Source organism: Meriones unguiculatus, chromosome 9, assembly GCF_030254825.1.
Source record: "Meriones unguiculatus strain TT.TT164.6M chromosome 9, Bangor_MerUng_6.1, whole genome shotgun sequence".
Lineage (NCBI taxonomy): Eukaryota > Metazoa > Chordata > Mammalia > Rodentia > Muridae > Meriones > Meriones unguiculatus.
The window spans coordinates 75,983,815-76,009,992 of record NC_083357.1 but is presented as its reverse complement, the minus strand read 5'-3'; the positions used below and the strand labels follow the sequence as shown (position 1 = coordinate 76,009,992).

Here is a 26,178-nt window from a genome sequence, read left to right as displayed (position 1 = left end):
TGAGAGTCAGAGTCCAGCGGTGTCCCCCGCCTCCGAACCCCCTGACCCAGTGGAAACCGCAGTGGAAAGGTGTCCTAACATGCGCTTAGGCCAGGGTGGCCCGAGACTCAGCATCCCTTGCACACTCAGAGTTAGTTATCTGGGCTTCGGACTGGGGAGAGTGAGGAGAGGGCACATCTGAGAACGCAAACAGGACAAGCCGAGTAGGCTGCTCCGGGGTGGAGGGAGAGGGGAGGGGAGAGGTGCGGTGTGGAAGGGGTGGGGACAGGAGGGCTGGCCAGGGCAGGAAGCTGCCGCGGCTACCGCTGTGGGTGCAGGGGCATTCCTTGTTGAGACAGCACAACAGGGGCCCCCCCGAAGTCGCTGACTTCTCCACCTTGGGCCATGGCGGAAAACTCGGACAAAGTTCCTATCACCATGGTAGGGCCCGACGACACCGAGTTTTGCAGTCCCCCGGTGAGTACCTCCTGAGTCCCCAGTCCCGGTGTGGAGCAGATCCGGGCGCAGGGACCCCGGCTGCGTGTGGGTGCCAGATCCACTTCTGGGATCAGGGGCCTGTGCCATTGAATGCGTGGCGGCGAGGGAATCAAAGGAGGGTGCCCGGGGTGGGGGTGGAGCGGCAGGGCAAACAGAACCCACCGCGGGTGTGGAGGGAACCCCAGAGGGTGCGGGGCTGCGGGACTGGGGCCCTGCCTGGGGAACAGTCCGCCATAGTCCGTCCACGCCCCGGGAGGCAGCCATGTGCGTGTGCCCGGGCCAAGGCTTTCTGCTCCAGTCCTCGGGGGTCCCGCGAGCGGGGGTGGTGCGGCGACCCGTCCCTCTCCCGCCCCGCAGGCGTACGCCACCGTGACCGTGAAGCCCTCCGGCCCTACACGGCTGCTCAAGGTCGGAGCCGTGGTCCTCATTTCTGGCGCGGTGCTGCTGCTCTTCGGGGCCATCGGGGCCTTCTACTTCTGGAAGGGGAACGACCATCACGTAAGTTCGAGGAGCGTGGCTCCAGGGGCCGTGCGCCCGGAGCTGGGACGCAAGGGCCGCCAGGACCCCTAGGTGGAGCCAGAGCGCGCCAGGGCGCCGCTGGGAGCAACTTGCAGCTTCCTTTGGTCCCCTGGGTCCTCTTGGGACGCCTCCCGTCGTGGACACAGGGCACAGAGGAGGCGAACCCAGGGTCTCTGGGACGAAAACAGGAAGGGAGAAGGTTCGAGGACGCCCTGAACACTACGGGAGAAGCCGTTCTCTGCCATCTCTGCCTAAGGCAGCCGCCCAGGCAGTTGGGAGACAGTGGGTAGGGCAGGCAGCCTTTCTGAACTTCTCATCCAGAAAGAAAGAAAGCAAAGTAAATGATCCCGAAGGCCCGTCCCGGCTGAGAAAAGCTATAAATTGTTAAAAGGCAAGGGTAGAAAGAATATTCAGACCTGAGGGCAGGGGCTAAATCTTTATCCATCAGGTTTACGTGTGTGCGACCTTCTCTGTGTTAAAACAGAAAGTCAGACTTCCTTGGAGGTGACAAATCTCTTTTAAGACTCGGTCTGGTCACCTGTGATTTAATGGCAAACATCTCGCTAACCACTCTCCTACTCATTTATATTAAGGCTGGGTAGACTCTCAAGGAGTATAAAAACGGCTTCTGTCTGAACTGGGCAGAGTTCCAGTGTGCTCTCTAAATACCTGACTGTGTCCACCTATGTAAAAGGGGCCATTTTATCTTGATGACCATTGCCACGCCAGGCGTAAGCTTATTTCAACTAATGGAAAAGAATTCCATCTCCAGGGTGCACACAAAGGGCTCTTTCTTAATCACTGTCCTCCGAGCCTCGCTGACTGCTGCTGTTTCCTCCTCTTCCCATGAAATTCAAAGCATGAACGAATTCCAGTACTTAGAGAAAATGGTGCTGAAAGCAATTCAACCATTTTACACATCACATCTTCTGCAGTCACTGCATAATTTGTATTTTTAACTCAAATGCCTAATGTAGATAAGCATGCCATTTAGCACTGAGTCTGTTTTAGAGAGACTATATCAAATTTACAAGCATCAATTTGTAAGATCAGAATTGCGCTGTATTTTGTGCGGATTTGAAAAGTGCCTTAATGTATTTGTGTTTTAAATATAGATGCTGGGCCAGATGCTCATACATGAAAGCAGGGAATCTGAACATGAGAATGTTTTCGATGTCTTCATCCTCCTTAGGAGCAGGGTTGAGATCGGCACCCTTTGGGAAATTTGATGGTGTTAGAATGTAAATGTCTTTTAGCTAACAAAATCTCAATAATGGAAGTCACCTGGAAACAAAAATAACTTTGCTTTTTAAGTTTTGGGTTGTTTTTTTTTTTTTTTTTTTTTTTTTTGGTAAATATTTTGGCCATGAAATGCATGAAAGCAATGCCATTTGGCATTTAATTATTCAAGATGAACATGGCTAGCCGACAAGCTTCTTAGAGAGAGTGAGCCATCGCACTGAAGAAGCGGGCTTCCTTTCCTCAGAGCTTTCATTTTACTGTAAGATGTTTGGTTGTCTGGTTCAAGAGCGCAGTATTAAATTCTAAGAATACAGAGGAATAGTGAATCACATTTTTATTGTCAACAATCAAAGTTATTGCTATTTCCTACGCAGACAGAACGATGAAGAAAATCATGGCAGTTCTTTTTTTTTTTCTGGAAAAAAAAAATTGTCTAATGCCCGTTCCATATTATTTAAGTCTGGGAAACAAATCACAAAATTTGAAGTAGAGTACATTTGGCACTGCCTATGCGCTGCACAGGCGCAGGCATGGGTCTGCTTTCTTTGAATAGAAGTCTAAATAACCCCAAGACCGCACAGTCAAAAAGGATAAGTCTCTATCAAACAGAAGCAATCATCAAACTAATGGACACTCCATTCTCTGGAGAGCTTCCTGTGCTTTCTGCATCAGTTTACAAAGGAGAGCCGGCTGGGAAGCCCCCGCCCCTCCCTTTCATATGGCTCAATCCCCAACCACAGGTATGCTGAAATTTAGCTGGAGGGCTACCAAGCACGGGGTACTAATAATGAGGGGATCACTGACTGAGCTCAAATATTGAGGCCATTTTTCATCCACATTATTGTAAATGGAACAAGGCACTGAAATATGGGAAATTCCCATCAGTGCCAGATAACTGACAAGTCTACTCCTTCAGTGAGGGAGGAGACAATTGCTTGGGGCCCTTTTCTTAGATTAATTTTTCCAGACATTTTCCCAAACAATATGTAATTAATCTTATAGAACCAAGGCCTTATTAAAAACTCATTAGCAAATATCCTTGGCCGTAAAAGGCACCATATTGAGCAGAATTTTGGCAAATAATAAACTTCATTGTACTAGGCGAGAAATAGCCTGAGGTGCCAACAGCTCCCTGGGCTTAGAGCAGTTAATGTAATCACTGCTCCAACAACTCAGCTTCCTGCCCTGCTCAGGGCCCAGAACTTTAAAAAGTGCAGACTGCCTTCTACCCTCCCCATCACTTCAAGAGGGCACAGGCATTTCCTGTAGCCACCATGATGAGCATGCAAGGTAGGCCAACTCTGTATTTAAGGGATGGAAGCTGTCGCTAAGGAGCCTTTGCTGAGGAAAAAAGTGGAAGTGATGGAAAGAGAAATTAGGACTGGAAGGGTCAAAGCCAGCCTGGCTACATAATATGATAAACCCAAGGCCACTTTGGGCTGCATATTGAGACAGAGAGAGGGAGAAGAGGGAGAAAGGGAGAAAAGGAGAAGAAGGGAAGGAAGAAGGGGTGGGAGGAGAGGGAGGGAGGAAGAAGAAGGCACTAACCAAAAAAGAATTTCTAAATGGTTAACTTCTTTGATGTTGCACTGCTTTAGTTTGTTGTCACCTGAGAGGAGGACAATGGTGCCAGCGAGAACTCACAGGCCAGGTTCCTCTGACAGTCATGGTTAACCCGTGTGTACAATGGTTGCTCTTAGCTCCTGGGGCAGAGCAGAGCCCTCTTTCTCAGCTGGGCTGTGTGTAGAAAGGCCTGGCTCCACCAAAAACAAAAAGCAAAACTCCAGGCTTCCCTAACTAGGCTGCTTCTAAGGGAGAAGGTGAAACAGGCTGTTGGGCTCCGCTCTATCTCTGCTAAGTCAGAATCCGACAGATAGCCCTGAGGTCAGGGCAGCAGCACAGGCAACTGGAGGTGTCTGAGTCCCTGGAAGGAGGCAAGTGGGACCAGGATGTGAGGTGGTGCTGACATTTCTTCTCTTACCAGACAAAGACGTGAAGAAGAGCGGGAGTGACAAAGCCATTTCCACATTTCTGATGATAAAGTAGGGCTCTACAGATCTAGTAATAACGAGCTTTCTTCAAGTGATGATCCAGTAACAACAGCTACGTTTACTAGTATTTATCCATGCAGTCGTCTCTCTTCGTAATGAGGGAGAAAAATCAGACTTGAATAAAATCACAGCTATTTGCAGTTCTGACTGGCCGACCCGGCACAAGGTGGAAACTCTTTCATCCATTCTCTGTCTTTTGCCTTTGAAGACTTGCACATATGTATTTGTGCAAGAGCATGCATACACATTATATGTCAGATGGATAGTAACTAGATAATGGACAATTAATGAAGACAGGTAGATAGAGAGCAAAAGTCCAAGAAAGGAAGAAAGAAAGGAAGGAAGAAAGAAAGGAAGGAAGGAAGGAAGAAAGAAAGAAAGAAAGAAAGAAAGAAAGAAAGAAAGAAAGAAAGAAAGAAAGAAAGACAAGCCCCACCACATACAGAAAGATCTAGCAGGACAGCAGCATGCTGGGTGGGAGCACTGTATAAATTATTTTAAGCTATTGTAGTGATAAGCTGTCCCAACCAAGAAAGCCCTTTGGAGTATGTAATTTAGTGATACAATTTTGTTTTGTTTTGTTTTTTGTTTTGTTTTGTTTTCAGAGATAGTTTCTCTATGTAGCCCTGAATATCCTGGAGTTTGCTATGTACATCAGGCTGGCCTTGAGCTCACAGGAATCTGCCTGCCTCTGCCTTCCAAGTGCTATTTTGTAAAAGACATATCCGTCCTGTCTGCAGTCCTTGCCATATGCTACTCTTTACATCTAATCTTAACCAATGAACTTTAAAAATCAATCTTCAAACAAAGACACCTTTTTTTTTTTTTCAGCGAAAGCCTTTCCGTCTCTCCGTGGTTGGTTCTCAGTCCATCTGCAAACAGAATTAAACTTTAGAAAACCAAAGATGGATGCTCAACTCCTAACTGCACAGGCTTTGGCTTAATTGGTCCAGAAATGGTTGCTTCTGATGTATAGCCAAGATCTGGTCTTTGAGCTATTTAAATAGCTATCAATACCACCAAAGATTTTACTTAGAACGTATTTTAAAACAAATCAGACTGGGGAGATGGCTCATTTGGAAAAGTGCTTGCAATGCAAACTTGAGAAACTGAATTTGATTTCCCAGAACTCACAGTGTAATCCTGTCACTGGGGAGGCCAAGACAGGCTTGCTGGCCAACCAGTCTAGTTGAACTGGTCAGTTCCAAGTTCAGTGAGACAACATGTCTCAAAAAAGTAAGGTGGTTAGTGATTAAGGAAGACACCTGACATTACTATCTGGCTTACGCACACACACACACACACACACACACACACACACATGTACATGCACACACACAGGGGGCATGCATTTATCCATGTACACAAATACATGCATACTTATACACACACACAAGAAATTATTGTATTAAGTGACTGGTGTATGAACAGAGTCCTCAAATGTATTGCAGTTAATGGTGTCTTCATGTATTTGTGAAAAGATGACCCACCTCACACATTTTGGGCTTAAAGATAAGCCCCAAATTGCTGGGAGAGTGCATCAATGACTCTTATGCTCACTTCTAGATTTACAATGTCCATTACACCATGAGTATCAACGGGAAATTACAAGATGGGTCAATGGAAATAGATGCTGCGAACAACTTGGAGACCTTTAAAATGGGAAGCGGGGCTGAAGAAGCGATTGAAGTGAACGATTTCCAGAATGTAAGTACATTTTACGCATTTAGAGAGTCTGGCAGGTGAGCCCTGGCTTTTCCGGTTGGAGGAGAAGCAGCAGCTCTCAAATGCACACAGTGGTGCCTGTTTTTCACAGCAGCTTCGGTGCCACCAACCCATCTGTATTGTGTAGCTGCTGCTCCTTGAGAAAGGGCCTGGCCTTGCCCTCCATGTTCTCAAGAGGAAAGAGAAACATGGGAGAATACACTAAACAACAAAACCCCCTTGGGTGCAGTAGGCCCCGCTGTTAGGGAGGATGACACAGGAGGACATCACTCGAGCCCAGGAGTTTGAAGCAGCCTGGGCGATATGAGAGTCCCATCTCTAAGCAAGAAAAAGGGGGGATTTAAAAAGGAAGCAAATAAGGCAAGACAAAACAGTTCATGCCCTGTGAGAACTGTTTGAAAAGTGAATTTATTTCTAGAAAATAAAAGATACATGAACTTGGAAGTCAAAACAAAGCTTAATTTTTTTTTTATGGGAAAACAATGTCATTGACAAGAACAGAGTCTTCTTGGAACTGCACAAAGTTCTCAAGAAGGACTCATGAAAACTATGTCACTCCGAGTGATCTTCTAGAACTTGGCATACAAAATGCTCAAATAATCTTCCAAGACAGTAAGGGCAAAACTTTGGATTTCTAAAGAATCAAGACATTTTAATGCCTAGATAGTTTGTCAACAACGATGAGTTCTACTTCCACATTTTTCTAATTTCCATTTAATCCAGAAAATAAGCATGGATGAATTCCTATTAACAGCCCAGGTTTTTCTGGCATGGCCTATTAGAAAAGAAACATTTGAGTCCCTTTTTTGTTTTGACCGAAATATAATTTACAGGCAATTTGAGACATGGGCCTGTTCACTGATGCTTCAGTGTGCATCTGCTAACAGAATTGTCACTCAGGCTGACAAAATCTCATTCTCTTATGTTCTGTGATGAGGAAGAAGCATCAGTATTTGCTAAATCTGCAGACGAAGGAGGTGAAGCTTCATAATGAAGGAGGGCTCTTGAAAATAATGTCTCTTCTGATAGTTTATTGGTCTACAAACATCTCATCAACCCATCTTTCTCTTGTTGATGAGACAAACGAAAGAAGCTTTTCATTTACACCAAAGCACTCCTCTTGTGGGAACCAAAACACGCTTCCCAGGTCTTTGTGAATTCCCAGCAGATGCTAGCGTTAGTGCTCTGAGCTGCTGAGCCTCGACGCTGACAAGGCCTGGCTGTGTCCATCGAGGGCCCTGCCCCGGGGACAGGCTCTGCAGCTCTGCGTGCACCCAGCTGCACTTTGTTTGGTCACCACACTGCAAATGGTTCTGGTCTGTGCACAAGTATAATTTCTCTGGACCTATTAAATGCTTTTACTGCAAAACCCAGGACAGGAAAAAAACATTTTTTTTCTCTGCACTACTCAATATAAACTCATAAAATGCGGCTCCACCACACGCATCATTCAGTCCAGAGCAAAATGGAATACCTATGCTGTGCCACAATGCCAAAATATGCAAAGAGGGCTGTGAGGATGAATCACAAAAGGCCCCTCACGCTGCAGAGGTCAATGTGTCAAGGACATTCTCTGAAAATATTTTAATCCCAAACCTATATATCTGTTTTATAATCCTTTGGTTCTTTCTAATAATGGTATTGATTGTGTTTTGTTCTCATAGACCAACAGGACCACAAATATTTTATAAACTGATCAATTCTCTTTGATAGCTTCTACATTTCTCTAAGTCAGAACTGGTGAGTGGAACATTTTTTTGATGGATAGTGCCTGTTATGGGTTTAAACAAGCCTGGACTTCTGAAAAGTCATGAATCAGCCTCTGTGGTCATCTAATATTACTTTTGCCTCTATTTTAAAACATCAGTCAAACAAAGGAAGTGTTGATTGAGGCTCACTGTATGTGGGGATGGTGTTAAGCACAAGGGATTCAAGATGACTGACGTTTATCCTTCAAGGACCTTCTGGTCCAGTCGAGAAGAAAGACGTACACCCAGACATGTCTTAGGTCAGCCCAGAAATGTGGCATGATGAACTATGGGCAGAGGGAGCTTGGTCCACACGCAAAGGCATCACTGCCAATTAGAGGCTTTGCACAGGCCTGGCAGAGGTGAAGACACAGTAATTGAATAACGTCCTGAGGAATGATTTGTGGTGCTGGGAACTGAAGCAAGGGCCTTTCTCATGCTAAACTGGCACTCTACCACTGAGCTATAGCCCCAGCCCTTTTGAGAAATGGCTTGAACTTTAACAGGGTGGGCTGGGAAGGATACTACGAAAGGATTAGCAGTCTGCCTCCCAATGCGGTCAGCTCGGTCAAGGATGGGAATGGAGATCGATGGAGGTGTGGGTGGGGCTAGATCGTGAACAGTTCTGAACCATGAATTGGTACCCAGGACCCCAGTTTTTTAACAGAGCTCAACAGAAACAGATGCTTTAAGAGAGAGGAGCACTGAAAAAACTAGTGCTCTAAACTTTGTTCCCTGAGACAAAAGCAAAACAAAACAAAAACAAAAAACAAGACAGGGGTTGATTCACAGTGCGTGATTTATATTCTAAAAGATTATGCCCTGACAAGCATCCATGCTATTGGCTAAAGCCAAGTTCCTCAGACCTGAAACCATATTTTAGTTAAAAAAAAAAAAAAAGGCCATGAGTAGAAACTAAAAATAGACAGTAGCAGTAAGTGAGTATGAGTATTCTGGGCTTTCAGAAAACAATTCTTTTAATATGTGGATATTTGAAATTTGTGATTTAAAAGCTAGAGGGGGAAAAATACAGCATAACGGTAGGCTATTGATTTCAAAAATCAATATAACCCTCAACTGTAATATAAAGGAACAGTAAGATGAAGGTAATTTATTGTGAAATATGGATTTCATATGTACATGCTCAGCCAGACACATTAGCTGACGTTAATAAAGTGAAGTACATGCCCTGGTCATTCAAGGACTGTCAGTGCCATGCCTGCAAATCAGATGGTCACACGTGTGCTTTGACAACTAAATGTTACGAATCTTTCTCAAGCAGTAGGGCTCAGTACTGAGCTCTGGATAGACATGGCTATGCATGCCTGCCATTCCGGAACTTGAGAAACTGAAATAGGATTGTGAATTTAAGACAAGCCCGAGAGCCTGTCTGGAAAATAAAACAAAGACTAATTTATTTCCACTTCTAAGCAACTGTTTACAGGAACCTCACTGTGCTGTGAGCTCTGCCCAGTCACTTTCATATGGAAAATGAAAAGGGCCTTCTGTGCCAGGGGGACACCTACAAACAGCTTCGTTTCCGAGGGCCCAAGACAGCTGGTTCTATGGGAATCCGGGGCTATAGGGCACCCACCAAGGCCAGAATACCCCAATCTTTATATCAGACTTTCCCAAAGATCTCTGAAATGCCTGTTTGTGGAGAGCAGGACTTCCTTCCCTCCTTGAAGTCCTCCCTTAGGAAGACAAGCCAGAGTGATTATCATGTGGCTCTTTTGATGAATAAGTGTTAGCTTTTTTGTTTTTTGTTCTTTTTTTTTTTTTTTTTAAATCTTCACTTGTTGCCTTTGTTAGCAAATCTCCTCATTATCACTGGCTTCTAGGGCCCTATATGCTTGCTAACACAGGCGGTCTGCTTGACTTTCTTGTACTTCTCCATATGTTTAATCTCTTACTATATCTGTCCACTTGTAAATTTGCAGCTAGGCAGGATGGCTAAGTGTGAATTTCTTTCCACTGGTCCCACCCTGTGGGCTGACCCGTGCAGTGTGTGCACCGTCGGAAGTAACTCAGTACTAGGTCCACTCTCAGTGTAGTTGATCTGCAGTAGATTCTGCTCTCTCCAGGCATGCTGGAATGATGTATGGTTTCCTCCCAACACATCTCATATTCAGAGAGCATGTGTATTTGAAGCTAGAAAGCATACCACATAGGTTCAAAACAAAAAACAAAAAAAAACATTCTCTCATTTTTTAGGCTGCAAGTCCTAGATTTCCATGCAGAGCAGGAGTGGCAGAACTTTGGGAAATAGCATAGCGGACACCAGATACCTCAAGCTGTATTATTTGAGGTAGCAGCAAGGCAGCCTCCGAGGGCTTGCTGCAAATACAAACTTCGGACACACTGAATCAGAAATCCTCCCCTGGGCTTGAGACCCAACCCTCTGGGTTTTGTCCCAGTAACTCTGGTACAAACAGATGTTTATGAGCCCCAGGTACAGGAGAAACTCGAGCTAAAAGACTGTTACAGTCATTTGAAAAACTACTCTGAACAAGTTTCCTTTGCCCTAAGCTGCTGGGCCTCAATTCTAGCTGTCCGTCATTGACATCTGGTAGGTTAAGAATACTCGGAGACGGAGCCCCACATTACAGTGCAATAAGACTCTCTTGGGACAGCCCAGCAGCTGGGTTCTGTTTTTAGGTTGCTTTAGCTTGTTTATTTTGACAAGATCTCATATACCCTAGGCTGGCCTACATACTCAACTATATAACCAAGGATGACCTTGAATTTTTAACCCTCCTGCCTCCACCTCCCCAGTGCTGTACTGCCAAGTCCGTTTTTGCCCACTATGTTCTTAAAATCTCTCCAGGGGACTTTGGTGCCCGAAGTAGACCTCTGTAGTCAGACATGCCTCTGGCCTGTGCAGGAGCTGGGTCAGGAGAAACAAGATAACAGGGCTTTTAATGGATATATGATCAAGCAGGCCTCAAGGCAAAGAATGGGCCATGCAGGAAGACTCATCTTCCTTCCTTTATTCCAAGTCAGCCTCTGTAGTTTTCAGGTCCTGAGTGCGACTATGGTTGGCCCCTGTGATTCTCCTCCAGCATGACTTCATTGGAGGTCAACTTCATTCTCTATTTAAGAATCCCGAGCCCACAGCACTGGATTTGTGCTTTCCTACTCCCACTCATTTGCATTGACTCAAACAGGTTCATCCTTGTCCTATACTGACCTCAACATGACAGGTGGCCATCAAGGTTCAGACACGTGGTGGAATCTACACTATTAAGTATACATTTTATGACCTTTAAGAATATTCAGATGCCTCTAATTCATCATGAGCGGACATCAGCAGAGTCAAAGCAATCGCTCTCACGTCCTCTGCAGGTGAAAGCAGTGCCCAGCCATCAACTCAAAAGGAGCTTGGTGCCAATGCGTCCCTTAAGGCTGGTCCCCAGCCAGGAGGAGACATTGTTTATATCTCAGAGGGGACAAAACAAAGCTCTAAGTCCTTGGGTAAGGGTTATCTCCTGGTGCTGTGTAAAGCTTTCCTGTTTACATCAGACTCAGCAACTTGGGAAAGCTCGGAATTAAGGGAATTCATTAATTTGACCAGCAGCTCATGAGAAGCTTTGCAGGATCACAGATGCGCACACGCACATGCACACACCGGATGCTGAGCTCAAGAAGTTTACAACTGAGAGCCGTAGATCAAGTGCCAAATGAAAGATGAAGCTTTGGAACAGTCAGAGATCAAGAACTCACCCAGGCCACGAGCTCAGAAAAGGCTGCGTGGACAGAGGGGCAGTTCATCCGAGCTTCGGGATGGATGGATGGAGTAAACTTGAAGCACGTGGCCCACATAGCACCCCCTCATAGCCACGCCTCCTGAGTGCGCTCTCTGAAGCACCCTCCTCTGCCTCTCCTAGCCTTTTCATCAGGCTTATTTTTCTCTACAACTCTTCTTTCTACCACAATTTATAGTTTCTTCTTATTGGAGAACAACACTAAAGGTTGTTGTTCTCATGGTAGATTCCATGAGAGTCAGGATTTCGTCTTATAAGTTTATCCCTATTCCCAACACCTGGGATGGTTGGCGTGTAAGACACATAATGAACCGAGTCAATAAGTGATGGACGGATATGCTTTTATCTCATAGGGTATCACCGGGATCCGATTTGCTGGAGGAGAGAAGTGCTACATCAAAGCACAGGTGAAGGCTCGCATCCCTGAGGTGGGCACTGTGACCAAGCAGAGCATCTCTGAACTGGTGGGTACCACCACACCTGACAGGCGGACACTGAAGACACCATCTTTTTCCTGGGCAGGTTCATGACTACAACCTACCTTTTATTTCTTGTCTGCCAGAAGAATGTAGCTGTCCTGCTGGCTCCAGGCCATCTTTCTGCCATGGTGCAGCATAGTTAAAGGTTGGGGAAAGCCATGTTTTAAAGTGCCTTAGGTATGACGGCTCAGTGAGTAAAGGCACTTGCTGCCAAGTGTTAATCCTGAAACTCAAGAGAGAAAAAAAACAGTTCCACAATTTTGAGCCAAATTTGAAGCAAGCTTTAATTAAATAGTGGCCACGTTGATGGACTCTGGTCAGGTCCATTCCTGCCTCTCAGGGAATGACCACAAGTCACATTTTGCATAGGCTTAAAAGAGGCAAAACCCACAATTCACCGCATTTCCCATCAGGTCCAATCTGGTCCAAGCTTACATCGTGATGTATTATTTCCTTCCTACAGACCTCCATCCTGTATCCACATCTGGTACAAAGAAACTTGTTTAGGAAAGCAAAAACAAGTGGCTTGGGCAAGCAGGGCTTACAGGTTAACTTTGTCTCTTACACAAGCCTGACAGCTTGAGCTGGATCCTGGAACCCACATGGTAGGAAAAAGAAACCAGCTCCCTCAAGTAGTTCTCCAAATGCCACTTGTGTGCTGTGGTCACACACACACACACACACACACACACACACACACACACCCGCGTGCGCGCGTGCACAGACACATGCACACACACATACATTCAAGTGCACACACACAAATAAACAAAAAAAAATGTTGAGGTGCATTAGGGCCTTGGCATTCAGATGGCCCTTATTTATCCAATGTTAAATGCTATCAAATCAGTGGTTAGAAGTCCAAAATAAGTAAATTTTAAAGTCCACAAGGGAAAATCTTCATTAAAGGGACTTTTAAGAAGTCCCCTGGCCTCAGCCCCACAAAATGTAGGAATTCTTCCCAATATTCTGCATAGCTGGTCATGCAGCCTCTTCCAGAAAGCTGGGGCAGAGCACTCTTTCATGGGTGTTTTGTCCAGCCCTGAAGCTGTACACACCCTGTGGGTTGTTTTTTTTTTTTTTTAGCAAGAAAATTGAATCAAAGGTCTTGCTAGCAGCGCCTAAGCTATATCCCCGTAAGTTTTTTTTTTTTTTTTTTACACACACAGGCTCTCACTAAGTCACACAGTGTCGAGGTTAGCCATGAAAGCTTAGGATCGGATAGAACTCACTACATAACCGAGGCTGACCTCAAACTCTCTACACATAAAAAGCACACTCCTCCCATTGGTTATGAGTAGCTTGCCTGGTGTTTTGTTGGTTTTGTGTCACTGGCAGTTGAACTTAAGGCCTCACTCATACTAGGTAACCACTCCGCAAGATACACACACACACACACACACACACACACACACACACACAGCAGTCCTAGACGCAGTTAATAATAAAGCTTCCCATCTTACACCTTTAGGGCTTACAGAGTAGTCACACCCAAGACTGTCTTTCTGAGCCGAGGCGGGGTGGTAAGAGGAAGACACACTTGGGCACCATCAAAACATCCAAACCCCAGCTCCGCCACCTGCTGCGAATGTGGCTGTAACTCTTTGAGCCTCAGTTTTGTCATCTTCAAACTGTTGCACACACACCGTGCGCATGGCCTTAGAACCAACTAGAAGGAGAATGAGAAGACTGCTGCTCATAATTGCTAATTTTATTATGATCATCTCTGAGCCTTCAGTATCCCAGAGAGGGAAGTGAACAGAGCTCAGATCCCTCAGGGCCACAAAGGGAAAAGGTGCCTGGAAACCACCTCATTGTTTGTTCCCATGGGAGCAGCAGCAGGTGATGTCAAAACAGAACAAAACATAAACTACAGACAAATCTGTGGCCTTTGAAAGAGGGCTGGGATGTCCCCTGTCACATCTCGTGTACACCCAGTTACCACAGTGTTCTCACTGTGAGATGGCAGCCGGACCTCCACTCTCTGTTCATTCTCCCTGTGAGCTGTGCTACTCAGAGTCAAAGGCCATGTGCTCAGTAAGAACTCACAAATGGCAGCCTAAAAATGGGTGGGAACCACCTTTGCCATAGCCCTGGCACTTCTTTTCATTGCCCTACATTACTGTGGAGTTCTGTGGCTCTGTTGCTATGACACTGTTTTTCTTATATGTGGATATGAATTCAGTCTCTCTCCTGCAAAGAATCAACTCTGCCAATTCTAGATTACTCAGTTTTGACCATAACTTCATAGCATGTAACTTTACACGTGTGTGTGTGTGTGTGTGTGTGTGTGTGTGTGTAACAGGACAACCTGTGGAGGCTGGTTTCCTTCTTCCACTATGTGGTCCTGGAGATTGCATTGAGATCATCAAGCTTGGTAGCAAGTGCCTTTACCCACAACATCAACTCAATATTAACCCACAACACCAAGCCAACATCAATAATTGGCTTTAATTATTTTCTCTTGAAATGTAAAACAATACTTGGATACTACAGAAACTTGATAAACCAGGCAGTGGGGGCATGTGCCTTTAATCCCAGGACTCAGGAGGCAGACGCAAGTTTGAGGCCAACCTGATCTACAAATCTAATTCCAGGACAACCAGGGCTAGACAGAGAAACCCTTGGTAAAAAATTGATAAATACATGAAAGTGTAGAGATGAATATCACAACTACATAATGTTAATAGTTGATGAATTTTGTGTTCCTGTATGTGTGGTAATCTCTTTAGAAATGAATTTAGGCTGTTACAAGAGTCTTTTGCTTTGTTTTGCTTTTCTGAGATTGGGGTTCTCATGTAGCCTTGGCTGTCCTGGACTCAATTTGTTGACCATGATGGCCTTAAACTCACAAAGATCCACCTGCCTCTGTCTCCCGAGTGCTGGGATTACAGGCATGCACCACTCCAACCAGTTAGATTACAATATTCGTATTTTCACCTTAGTTCTAAATTGAAGGTTATAATGTATAAATGATAGACCAGCATGTGATTATACTTGTTTGTTAGGCAGGTTCTCATCACTATATATATACATATGTATGTCTGTCTGTCTGTCTGTATGTATGTATGTATATATAATCAGAACTCACAGAGAGCTGCCTGTCTCAAAAGCTGGGTGTGAGCCACCATGCCCAGCTATTGTGCCACACACAACAGATCTGGAATAAAGAAATTTATTTGGGGGAAGGGGAGAGGAGAAGAGTTAGGGCCTAAGAGGGCCATGAGGGTAGAGAGGGAAAGAGATAGAGACAGTGAGAGAGCATAGGAAAAGAGAGAAAGGGATATGGGGTGAGGTGCCTCAGAGAGGGAGAGAAAACCAAAGCAGAGAGTGCAAGAGAGGAGAGAGACAGAGAAGTAAGGGGGGAGGGTGTCTTTTTCTCAGGCCCCTGGCAGGCGACAGCTGATGATGTCACAGGTTGCCAAGCAACCTAGAGTCATAATTGCCTACATGCTAACAGCTATGACTAGACTTTTGAAAGTCTTTTAGCCAAATATTTTGGGTACCCTCAATTTCAGATAATAGTACTTGAAAGTAATTATTCAACTATGGTAAATTTTTGTATTTTAATTTTTGCACTTGCTTCTTAGATGAGAGTAGATTGTCTCATCTTTTTGTCACTTACAGCATGCATGGTGAATCCTATGATAGATAAAAATAAATCCGCGAAGTACAGTGGGGTAAATCAGCCATGTTCGTGGCCCACATGCTCCAAGACTGACAGCACTCCTGGTTCACAGAATGCATCTGCGTGTAGCATCCAATCACCCCCATCTCCACACTCTTCAGGCTATGACGGGGCAAATTTATGTACCACTTGCTCTCATAAATTTTTCAGCAGTTTTGAATAACTTTAAAAGGTTCCTGTGCTCAAAGAGCATTCATTTCCTAGTTGGAGCCATTTAATTTAAGGTAAATAACTGGATTACCTGAGTGTTACCTTCCTCCAATAACTTCAAGTTGCTTAATGCAGCCCTATGCCTGAGGGAGAAAACACAAGTGAAGTGCTGCTTTTACCTCAAGTGAGGAGAAAATATTTTAATTTCTCCAACCTACTGTAAAGTAATAAATACATGAAAGGAACAACCTGGCAAAAATAAATTTGTCTCCTGGGTTATCAAGCAGTCCTCAGCATCTCGCCATAGAAGGAAATCTGAGGCTTAGCTTTGAAATCTCAGTGGCGCGCTTGATGTGAGGAACATCTGAGATGTTTTGCTATAGCTGGGAACCGGAGAAATGGTTTATGTTAAATAATACTTTGAACTGGAGACATTAAAGAACCAATCACTTGCTTTTTCCATTGTTGTTTGGAAGCTGCAGAACAAAACCCCCAAAAGATTTTCACTTCAAATGAAGGGTTCCTCTCTCCTTTATAGGATTTCAGACTCTGTTCAATTGCTTTTCCTCAAAAACATCTTTGATCGAAAACATCAGATTAACCTAAATCTCAAAGTTGGTATCAAGTAATTTTCACTTCGACTCTAAACACATCTATTCACACATTACAGCTGTCAGGAAGCAGGGTGTTGGGAGGTGTGCTGACTACTGGGAGAGAGCTAGACACTGGACCCCTAAAATGTGCACACACAGAATTGCCCCCGAGTTTGCACAAAGCAAAATAATCCTTCTGTAGTCTGATTCAACAAGCAGCACGCTCCACCGTCCTCTGCTCACATGCATTTTCTTTTTACAGGAAGGCAAGATCATGCCAGTTAAATATGAAGAAAACTCTCTCATCTGGGTGGCCATGGACCAGCCCGTGAAGGACGACAGCTTCTTGAGTTCTAAAATCCTTGAACTCTGTGGCAACCTGCCTATTTTCTGGCTTAAACCTATGTACCCAAAAGGTACGGTTTTACATAATAGTTTCCTGTATAACAGGGCTTGGAATTCTCCCTGTCACTATGGCTCTTGGAAGCCCCCTCCACCTGAGCATGGGACCAAAAAAAAGGGGGGGCAACCTGGAACATTTGTTGGCTGAGTGTTGGTAACAGACAAGAGAGATAAAAGAAAAATGATGGGGTGGGGATGAGGGAATGGGGATGGGACTGAAGGGGTGGGGTGGACTTGCAGTGTGGAAAGAAGCACAACGGGGTTCACAGGAGGCAAGGCAGGAAGACAGAGCACCTCTGTATACCTGCGGCTTTTATTTATGACACCCCTGCTTTTTCCTGCTCTGCCCCTTAATCTCAGCTGTTTGCACCTTCCAATTTTACATTTCTTTATTCTCAGAGTATAGCATCAGGGGACTAAGAAGCTGTCATGCTGCTGCTGCTTTATTATATTCGAACCTAGAATTATGGGACAGCCAAAAGCTGCTGTGGGTATAGGCTGAGATTCTTCAAGTTCAAGGCTTGAGCATCTGCTTCAAACCCAAAGAAAATAAGTGCAGGGTCCCCATGGTGTCAGGCTGAAGCACACCTTTGGGCCATTTCTGGGTGACAAAGGGCAGGTAAGCCCAGCGGGCCTTACTTTCTCTCATCCCCAAAGGGCCTCACACTTCATTTCTACCGTGGTCAACACACTGCTTTCCCCAAGGCCTACTTTGCAGCTGTGGCTCAGGTGGAGGGGGAGACCATTCTCCTTGCACATATGAGATAGGCTGTTTTCAGAAAGGTTTTATTAAATAGTAGAAGACAGCAATGAGGGAATGGGAAAATGCAGGCATTAAACCCATTACGCTTGGTAGGGCACTGTTTAAAGAAGAAAGAACCATATACCTTAAAAACAAACAAACAAACAAACAAAAAAAAAAACAACAAAACCAGCTCCCTGCATGGAGGGTGGTGATAGTTATATAGCAGTGCTGGTGAATGTGCTTAATGCCCTGAGCTATACAGCTAAAACTCACTAAAGTGAGCCAGGGCTGGTAGCACTGTTGTTAACCCTGGCTCTAGGAAGGCTGAGGCAGGATCCTCAGTTGGAGGCTATCCTCAGCTACACAGTGAGTGAGGCCAGCCTGTGCTATATGATACCCTGACCCTTGCTATGCTTGCTTTACCACAATCAGAATAATACCCTACCAGTCATAGAAAGTACAGATTTCTGATTCTACTATGATTGACTAACTTATGTTCACAAGTCTCACCTTGCTCCAAAGTGTAGAGAAGATGGCTACTCAAAGCCCACATCAAGTAGTACCACGTCACACCCGTCAGAGGGTAGAGAAAGACCCTGAGGTCACAGGCAAGGCTCAGTAAGAAACAATGGCCCAAGACTGTAGAGCTAAAGCAAGACCACAGAGTGCACTCGCTGCATTCCTGCCACCTCTGTCCATGTATCTCAATCCCATGACCACAGCCCGCTTGCCAGTCCCCACTACTGTGATCCAGTTGAGACTTTTTGCTTTCTACCACCCAGAAATATCATTTTCTCCATTCAAGGGCTAGCGTCTCCTACCCACTACCACGTAGAGCTCTTCATGATCTCAGGATGAGCCTCAGAACTACTTTGCGTTAGCTCACTCATTTACAAAGTGTAATTTACAGACTTACATTTATGAAGGCCTATCCTGTGCCATGTCACCTGTTCTAGGTACGAGATGCATCAGGGACCACAACAGAAAGCAATCTATACTCTCAAAGAGTTTCATGTTGCAGGGCTGGAAAGACAGTTCAGTGGATAAGGATCGTGGTGAGCACCAGGTCCCAGTAAGAAACCAATATTTAAGAAAATGCAAAAACAAAAAACAAGGTTGATGGCTCCTGAAGAACAAAGTTAACCTCTGACCTACACACATGCGAAAATATGTAGACTGTATAGTAACAGGAGACGCTAAGCAAAATACACTGCAAGCGACAGGGAGTGAAAATGGAGTCTGGACAAATGGCAGTACCAAGATGAACGATACCACCCCTAGAAACAAGCTTATTCCCCGTGTCTAAGATGCCCCTTTGACCCTTCTAGCATAAACACATGATAGGATCTTACACACTCAGTCAGTACAATATCTACACAAGATTTACTGAAGGTGAAGCCTGGAGGTGGAGAGCAGAGTACTTGCCTGGTTTGATACCCAGCACCATAAAAAATATACATGACAATGGAGACTTTATATAAAAATGCCTCAGATTAGCGAAGGACTAAGTAAATGTGCGCATGTGCATAAGAATATCACAGGCATTAAAATGAGCTTCCCCCAGTCAGTGATAAGTGCAGTTGTACTTTATGATAAAACGAAGAAATTAAATCTCTCCTCTGGGATGGCCATCTCCTGTCCGGTTCTAGTAAGTCTTGCAGCCCGAACGTTGTTGATGGCAACAGGTCATCAACATCACACTGATGGATAATCAAAGGTGGATGGTAGGTGGACACAGAGCAGAGATGGACAGCCAATGTCCTAGAGCAACACACTTTGTCCTCATTTATTCTTTACCAACAACTGCCGACACAACTACTCATAGACCCAAGATCCAGAAAAAAAGATACTGAGATGAAGAGGGACTAATTTGCCTGAGGTTCTTCAACTAGCTGAGGACGTGTGAGCTGAATTCAAGTCTGCTTGGTGTTTCTCCCATCAGGCTAGCTACGGCTTCAAAGCACAGCTAACTTCTCCAAAATAACAAACCATAGGAATGCTACCAAACATTTGTATGTTTATTACATGCCAAGACCCTTAGATATGGTTTTCTTTAGCCCTACTACCTATGAATGAGGTACTGTCTCCATTTTAAACAAAGAAATTAGGGCTCAGAGAAACTGCAGTACATGGACCTTTCCTCTCTGTTACTCACCTGTCAGCTGCACTGCAGGATATGTGCCGAGATGCTTAACCGGAGCACTGGGTTGGAAGCAAGGGTTCCCATCTAGTCCTTGCTGTCATTTAGTCTGTGATCTTGGCCAGCACCTTGATGTCTGCACCTTGCCGCCCTGATACATAAAAGCATCTGATTTTTCTATGCCATGGGATTTGTTTTTGAAGAATTAACCTAGACAATGTCTCATGAAAATGTACAGCTTTATATCTATGTAATTGAGTATATATATTCAATTAGGATTACATAAGGCTGCGGGTTATAGCATACTTGACCAGCATGATTTCAGCATTCAAGCTGTTTTGTATATTTATAACCCAAAGTCAGTAGATACAAGGTTTCTGGCATTGTGGCCACTCCATGACACCAGAAGTCTCCTTTTAGCTTACCATTTTGCTCTCTGTAGCATCTACCTTATCATCCTTGTGCTTATTTATCAACTCCCAATTCTAGATAGCACAGCTACACCCAGGAAAAACACACAAAAACAACTTTCTGTCCTCTTTTATCAAAAAAGCAAAAGCTTTCCCACACACGGCGCTAACCTATTCTGCTTATATCTTAGACTTAGAAATAGCTTGCTGGCTGCTCCTCGCTGCAAAGAATGCAGAGAAAATGGGTAATGTTTTATTTTCCCCTATAGCGAAGTGAGGAAAAGAAAGAGGGCTTGTAACAAAAGCCTGTCAAACAACCACCGGTGTCTGCTCCCATCGGTGTTACAGGGCTGAATGAGAAGCCAGTGTCTGGCTCATACTGCAGCTGTCACTGTATGACGCAGGTCTGACTGCCTTAATTGTTCATGTGAAGGAATAATTAATAGCAACTTTTGCAGAAACCCAGAGAGAGAGAAGAGAAGTAGTGAGAAACGTTCTCTCTACCACGAGGCGACCACAGAGTGAATCTCGAGGCAACCCAGGCCCTAGAAGACGGAATAATGAGACCAGGCCCAGTGTTCAGGACGACGCAGAACCTTTCAACCCGGACAACCCTTACCACGTGCGTACCGGTGTTTTCATGCTGTGGCCAGACAAATGCATTGCATGTGATGCTGAAAGGGCATTTCTAAGTGGATAGACATTCTCATGTATTTGGTGCAAATTCAAAGTTGTTTCCTGTGCCTTTTGGGAGGGGGGCGGAGGAGAAGGGTGTTGTTTGTTTTTATTTGGTTTGATTTTTTTTTTATCTGAAGGAAAATCCATGAAAATAAATACTACCAGGAATCTGATCATTTAAAAGTGTTCCCAAAAGTGTGCCCTAAGGCAACACACAGAATGAAAGTATTCTCTTTCCCTGCTTACATCCATTTTCTTCATCCACTCCACACACATTTGCGGATTTCCTGATCTTTCCCAGGCCCTGTGCCCAGAGTCGACTCCAACTTCTGCCCTCGGGGCTCTCAGTCCAGACAGGGGATAGACTCACACTGTAAAATACTCTAAGCTGAAGTGCTGAAAACTGGGGCTTGTAAGAATGGCACTAACGTATTAAAACCCCAAATCTTTTAAGAGATATTATTTCCCATTACTATACTTAGCAGAGAACAAAAATAGAATATTTATGTGTGTAGCTAGTTTTAAAACTAAGTATAAGCACACTTTAAAAAAACAGAATTAAAATATACAGTGAAATTGAGCTTCCAAAACCTTCTACCCCAGACATCTTCCCTACAACAGCTTATTAATGAGTATTTGTTCAATTTCTTTGCAGGAGTACACACAGAGAAAAGCACACCCTTTCAGTACAAAAATTCCCTTCTGTCTTTCAAGTAGAATATAGTATTTTTGAGAAGTCCTCTGTCCCGCGTATATTGTACCACACTCAGTTAATGGCTTTTATCCAGTTAGGAGCGTTCTAACAAAGAAACAGGCATGTGCTAAAACTTAACTCACTTGGCTTTAGTGGGCTAAAAGCCGCTCCTTCTCATTCGCTACTGCTAATGCTGTTGCAGAACACCTCTGCATAAGATCTGAGCGTAGAGACACTGTGATGGAATTATGTGGCTGGCACAAATACCAAAGCATAGTTCTGACACATACAAGTAGATGGCAGTTGTGGATATCGCTGGAGGCCTCCAAACTGTGTTCCAAGAGACACACCATCTATGTGTCTGTAGAAGGGAAGGGAAGGTCCCACTTCCTACCGACTTTCCTGGACAATGGCATAGCAGGGACTACTGAATCCAAGCATCTTGCTTGCTAAGTATAGGCCCTACCTCTGGCTCCGCTCCTCGTCCTATTACACCTTTGCCACTCTCTTGGGTATATAAATTATATCTTCTGCCTATTTATCTTGCCTGTCTTTAATTATATGTAAGGTTGAACATCTTTTTATACACCAAATCATTGGTTCTCAATCCATGGGTCAAGACCCCTTTGGAGCTGAATGACCTGTTCACAGGGGTCACCTAAGACAATTGGGAAACAAAGATATTTACATGATAATTCACAAGAGTAGCACAATTACAGTCATGAAGTAGCAATGGAAATAATTTTATGATTGGGGTCACCACAACACAAAGAACTGTATCAAAGGGCCTCAGCATTAGGAAGGTTGAGAACTGCCGCACTAAATCCTTTGTGTATTCTCTCCCTGCCCTAATAGTTTATTCAGTCCTACACTGCTTCGCATATTACAAACATATTTCTAGTTTATCATTTTAGACTAATGTATTTTAGAAGGATTTAGAGCAAAAGGCATTCTCTAAATAACCCAAGGCTTATCAGAAAATTCAGAACACCATAGTACTTTATTCCCTAAGCTCTGAAAATAACAGAAAGTATAATCTGAATAGGCAAACAAAATTTAATATCATCTATTCCCCAGGTAGCCAGGTAGATGGATTTGTTCCCGGTCTAAAGCTATCAGGCCTTTTCCAGAAGGGCAGGGTGTGACTCTGCCCTGGCTACTGATTTGAGTAATCCACATCCCTTAACAAACTCCCAACTACAACTACATCAGTTTCCTCCTTTATCACATGCTGAGTTTTAAGCAAAAATATTTCAAGCATTTTCCTCAAGATCTGTCCTTCATATGCTCCTCTAAGGAAAAACCCTAGAGCAACAGCTTGAGATTTCCTCCCAATTTTGTGAATCCTAATGAGCCTCCCTATGAGGAAACACCTCCATTACCACCTCCATCCCGCACCCCCAGAGGTCTACGATTAATCAGGGGCTGTCTGATTGAGCTCCTATTTCAGGAGGGAAAGTGGAAAGTGGTCCACAAAACTGACAAATGGTCCGAGGGAACCAAATAGGCATTCTGCAAGCAGTACCTGAACGGATGCCTCAGACAGTGCTTAGGAATTGCTCACTCTCTTGGGTGTGACAATGGCAGTGAAGTTGTGTAAAAACTATTCATTCCTTTTAGAAGTACTTACTTCTTCTACTTAGGATTGAAATGTCACGATGCCTTCAACCTTCCTTAAATTCATATCAGAACCCTCTTTACAGTACTTAAAAAAAAAAAAGCAAATAAACTTGATAACAGGTTAGCAGCTGTCAAAATAAGCAAGTGTACTGATGTTCCATAAAGCTTTTCCCACTTTCAAGAAAATTTTAACTTTCCTCAAATTGCCTAGACTTTAAACAACAAACCAATTCACAGGTTAAAGCCAGCTACCTCCAGGATGGGTAATTAAATAGAGAATTTAAAAAATAAGGATTTTTCTGAGTGTGGTACCCATATTATAGCCCAGACATTCAAGAGGTTGAAGCAAGGACTGCTCCAAGATCAAGGCCAACCTGGACTACAGACTAAGTTCAAGGCTAACGTGGGAGAATGTGAGATCCTGTATCACCCCATAAATGTTCCCTAGTAAATGGGAACAAGGGCTTCTTGCCAATATATTCAATGCATATTTAAAAACATATAGAAGCCTGACCCGTAGATCCTTGAAAGGATTAACCAGATATAAAATCGAGCAAAAGGCAAGTCCCTTCCAGTATTGTGATCTAACAATGTCAGGGGAGTTTTATTTCCATATGACCATGTTTGGACACATTGGAGGCCTCTTTTTCCCCATGTGCTCTTGCTGATATACAGACAGGAGGAAGTAAATGGCCCAGCAGTGTTCCGGGAGCAGTGGGGAGTGGAATTAAAATATAGTCTGGCAGCAGGGTGTGGTGGCACACACCTGTAATCCTAGCACTTGGGAAGGCAGGGGCAGGCAGGTCTCTTTGAGTTCAAGGCTAGCTGGTCTACTAAAGCGAGCCCAGGACAGCCAAGGCAAGGCTACACAGAGAAACCCTGTCTTGAAAAACCAAAAACCAACCTCCTCAAAAAAGAAAAAAAAAAAAAAAAAGAAAGAAAAAAAGAAAAAAAAAAATAAGAAAGAAAGAAAAAAAAAAGAAAAAGAAATTTAGCCTGGCCCCAGATCAGTGAGTTTAAAATGTGCACCCAGAAACCACTGGCCACTGCCTTACACTTAGCAGTTAGAATAATCCTTTTGATTATGCTTCCTTTTTGTGTTATTAAAACAAAATGAGCCACTACTGAGTGATAACCATGGCTTCTTACAGGCACAGAGGAACTTCAGGATATCATTAAAACACAGCACAACTTTCTGCTGGTGACAGCTTAAGTAGGCAAAGGTTCCTTGATGTCAGAAGGAATTCTGAGGGCTGTCAGGTTACAAGTTTGAAAACTTACAACTGATTGTGGTGATTTCTTGGGAACTCATTTTAAAATAACATGCATGATGTAACCTTAGTAGAAGGAAGAAAATAATAAAAAAAAAAATTGTCTTTCATTACACAGCAGCAGGAAGGAGAAAGCATGACATTCGACCCTAGACTGGACCATGAAGGCATCTGCTGTATAGAGTGCAGGCGGAGCTACACCCACTGCCAGAAGATCTGCGAGCCACTGGGAGGCTACTATCCATGGCCTTACAATTACCAAGGATGTCGTTCAGCCTGCAGAGTTGTCATGCCATGTAGCTGGTGGGTTGCCCGTATCTTGGGCATGGTGTAAAACCATTTCATCTATCAGGTACTGTCAATCATGAATTAACTTTAGAGTTGACAACCAAAGAAGTGTAAAGCATGTTCAGGCCAAGGGACCACAAAGTATTTTATATCAACCTGAATGATGCTATCGCAAGTGCTGCAACAGAACCTCTCTACTGTGTGTGCAAATATACTGAGAGGGTAGTTTAAATCTACAATTACTCTTTGCTTTGCTAATAAAGCCCACTGCAAGTCTTTAAGAGCTACTTTTGAAATAAACATGAAAAGTTATTTACAATTTGTCCCAGATCTGTCATATACTTGAATTCCTTTTAATCAAATCATGACTGAAATCATCCCAGTGGTTCTATTGTTTATATGAAGTTCAAACATTCTTAACCTTCATTGTACTGTTATTTTCAGTCATGCAAATATGCCCAGAATTCTGAGGTGGGGCCGAGAGAAAGAAAAAGAAATAAAAAAGGAAAAAAAGAAGAAGAAAATGAACTCAAATAAAAAGGGGAAAAGGGTGTAGAGACTGGAACTCACTTAAAAGCAAACACTGGAACCTTCAATGGGTACCTCATCTGGAATTATTACCTATAGTTCCCACTGGCAAGTGATTAACAAGAGGCAAAACTATGTTAAAAGCCACCTTCCAAGCTGGGTGGTGGTGGTGCACACCTTTGATCCCAGCACTCAGGAGGCAGAAGTGCAGGCAGCTCTGAGTTCAAGGCCAGCCTGGTCTACAGAGCGAGTTCCAGGACAGTCAAGGCTACATAGAGAAATGTCATCTTGAAAAAAAAAAGCAAAGAAAGAAAGAACAAATGAACATCACCCTGCAGAAAGGAAGCAATAGGATAAAGAACAACACACAAGAGGGTAAATGAGACACATGGGAAGGACTCAGCAACATTCTGAAAGCACATCTTCACACTCCTGTCGATCTGTTTTCAATGAGCAGCCAGAGTAAGCAGTGCCATGGTTTTACCACTGTAGTCCAATTACCAGGCAGTTACTCTCCTAGAGACGGGCCTGGGAGAGTGCAGCTGGAGAGGAACAGCTTAGAATGACACAACGGAAATCCCTCAGGAACAAGCACCGTCTTCAGATATTAGATCAGGAGGATACGGAAGAATCTTGTAATTGACATTTTAGTTTTGAATCCCATAGTTTGAGAGAAAAAAGAACAACTTGCCTGAGAGGAACTTTTACCCAAACAAAATTCTGAGATAATAGAAGGATCTTTTTTTAAAATATTTATTTATTGTATGTAATTGCTCTATCTGCATGTACATCAACATTCCAGAAGAGGACAACAGATGCCAGTATAGATGGTTGTAAACCACCATGTGGTTGCTGGGAATTGAACTCAGGACCTCTGGAAGAGCAGAGAGTGCTTTAACTGCTGAGCCATTTCTCCAGCCCCAATAGAAGGGTCTTAATGCTAACACATTCTGAACAAACCTTGTC

The 26,178-nt window shown here is 44.0% G+C and overlaps 1 protein-coding gene across 2 annotated transcripts; it reads left to right on the top strand.

The window, feature by feature from the left end:
- Positions 1–271: 271 nt before the first annotated feature.
- Positions 272–25,003, top strand: Cnmd (chondromodulin). Of its 2 annotated transcripts, none has more exons than XM_060391491.1 (7): positions 272–456; positions 835–975; positions 5,856–5,996; positions 11,880–11,990; positions 16,699–16,852; positions 20,592–20,755; positions 24,518–25,003. In XM_060391491.1, the coding sequence occupies exons 1-7, from the start codon at positions 385–387 to the stop codon at positions 24,728–24,730; spliced, it is 996 nt and encodes a 331-aa protein (XP_060247474.1). In that variant the 5' UTR covers positions 272–384; the 3' UTR covers positions 24,731–25,003. The 2 variants fall into 2 exon arrangements, with proteins under 2 accessions (XP_060247474.1, XP_021498488.1); XM_021642813.2 differs by having other exon boundaries at positions 24,515–25,003.
- The last annotated feature ends 1,175 nt before the right edge of the window (positions 25,004–26,178 follow it).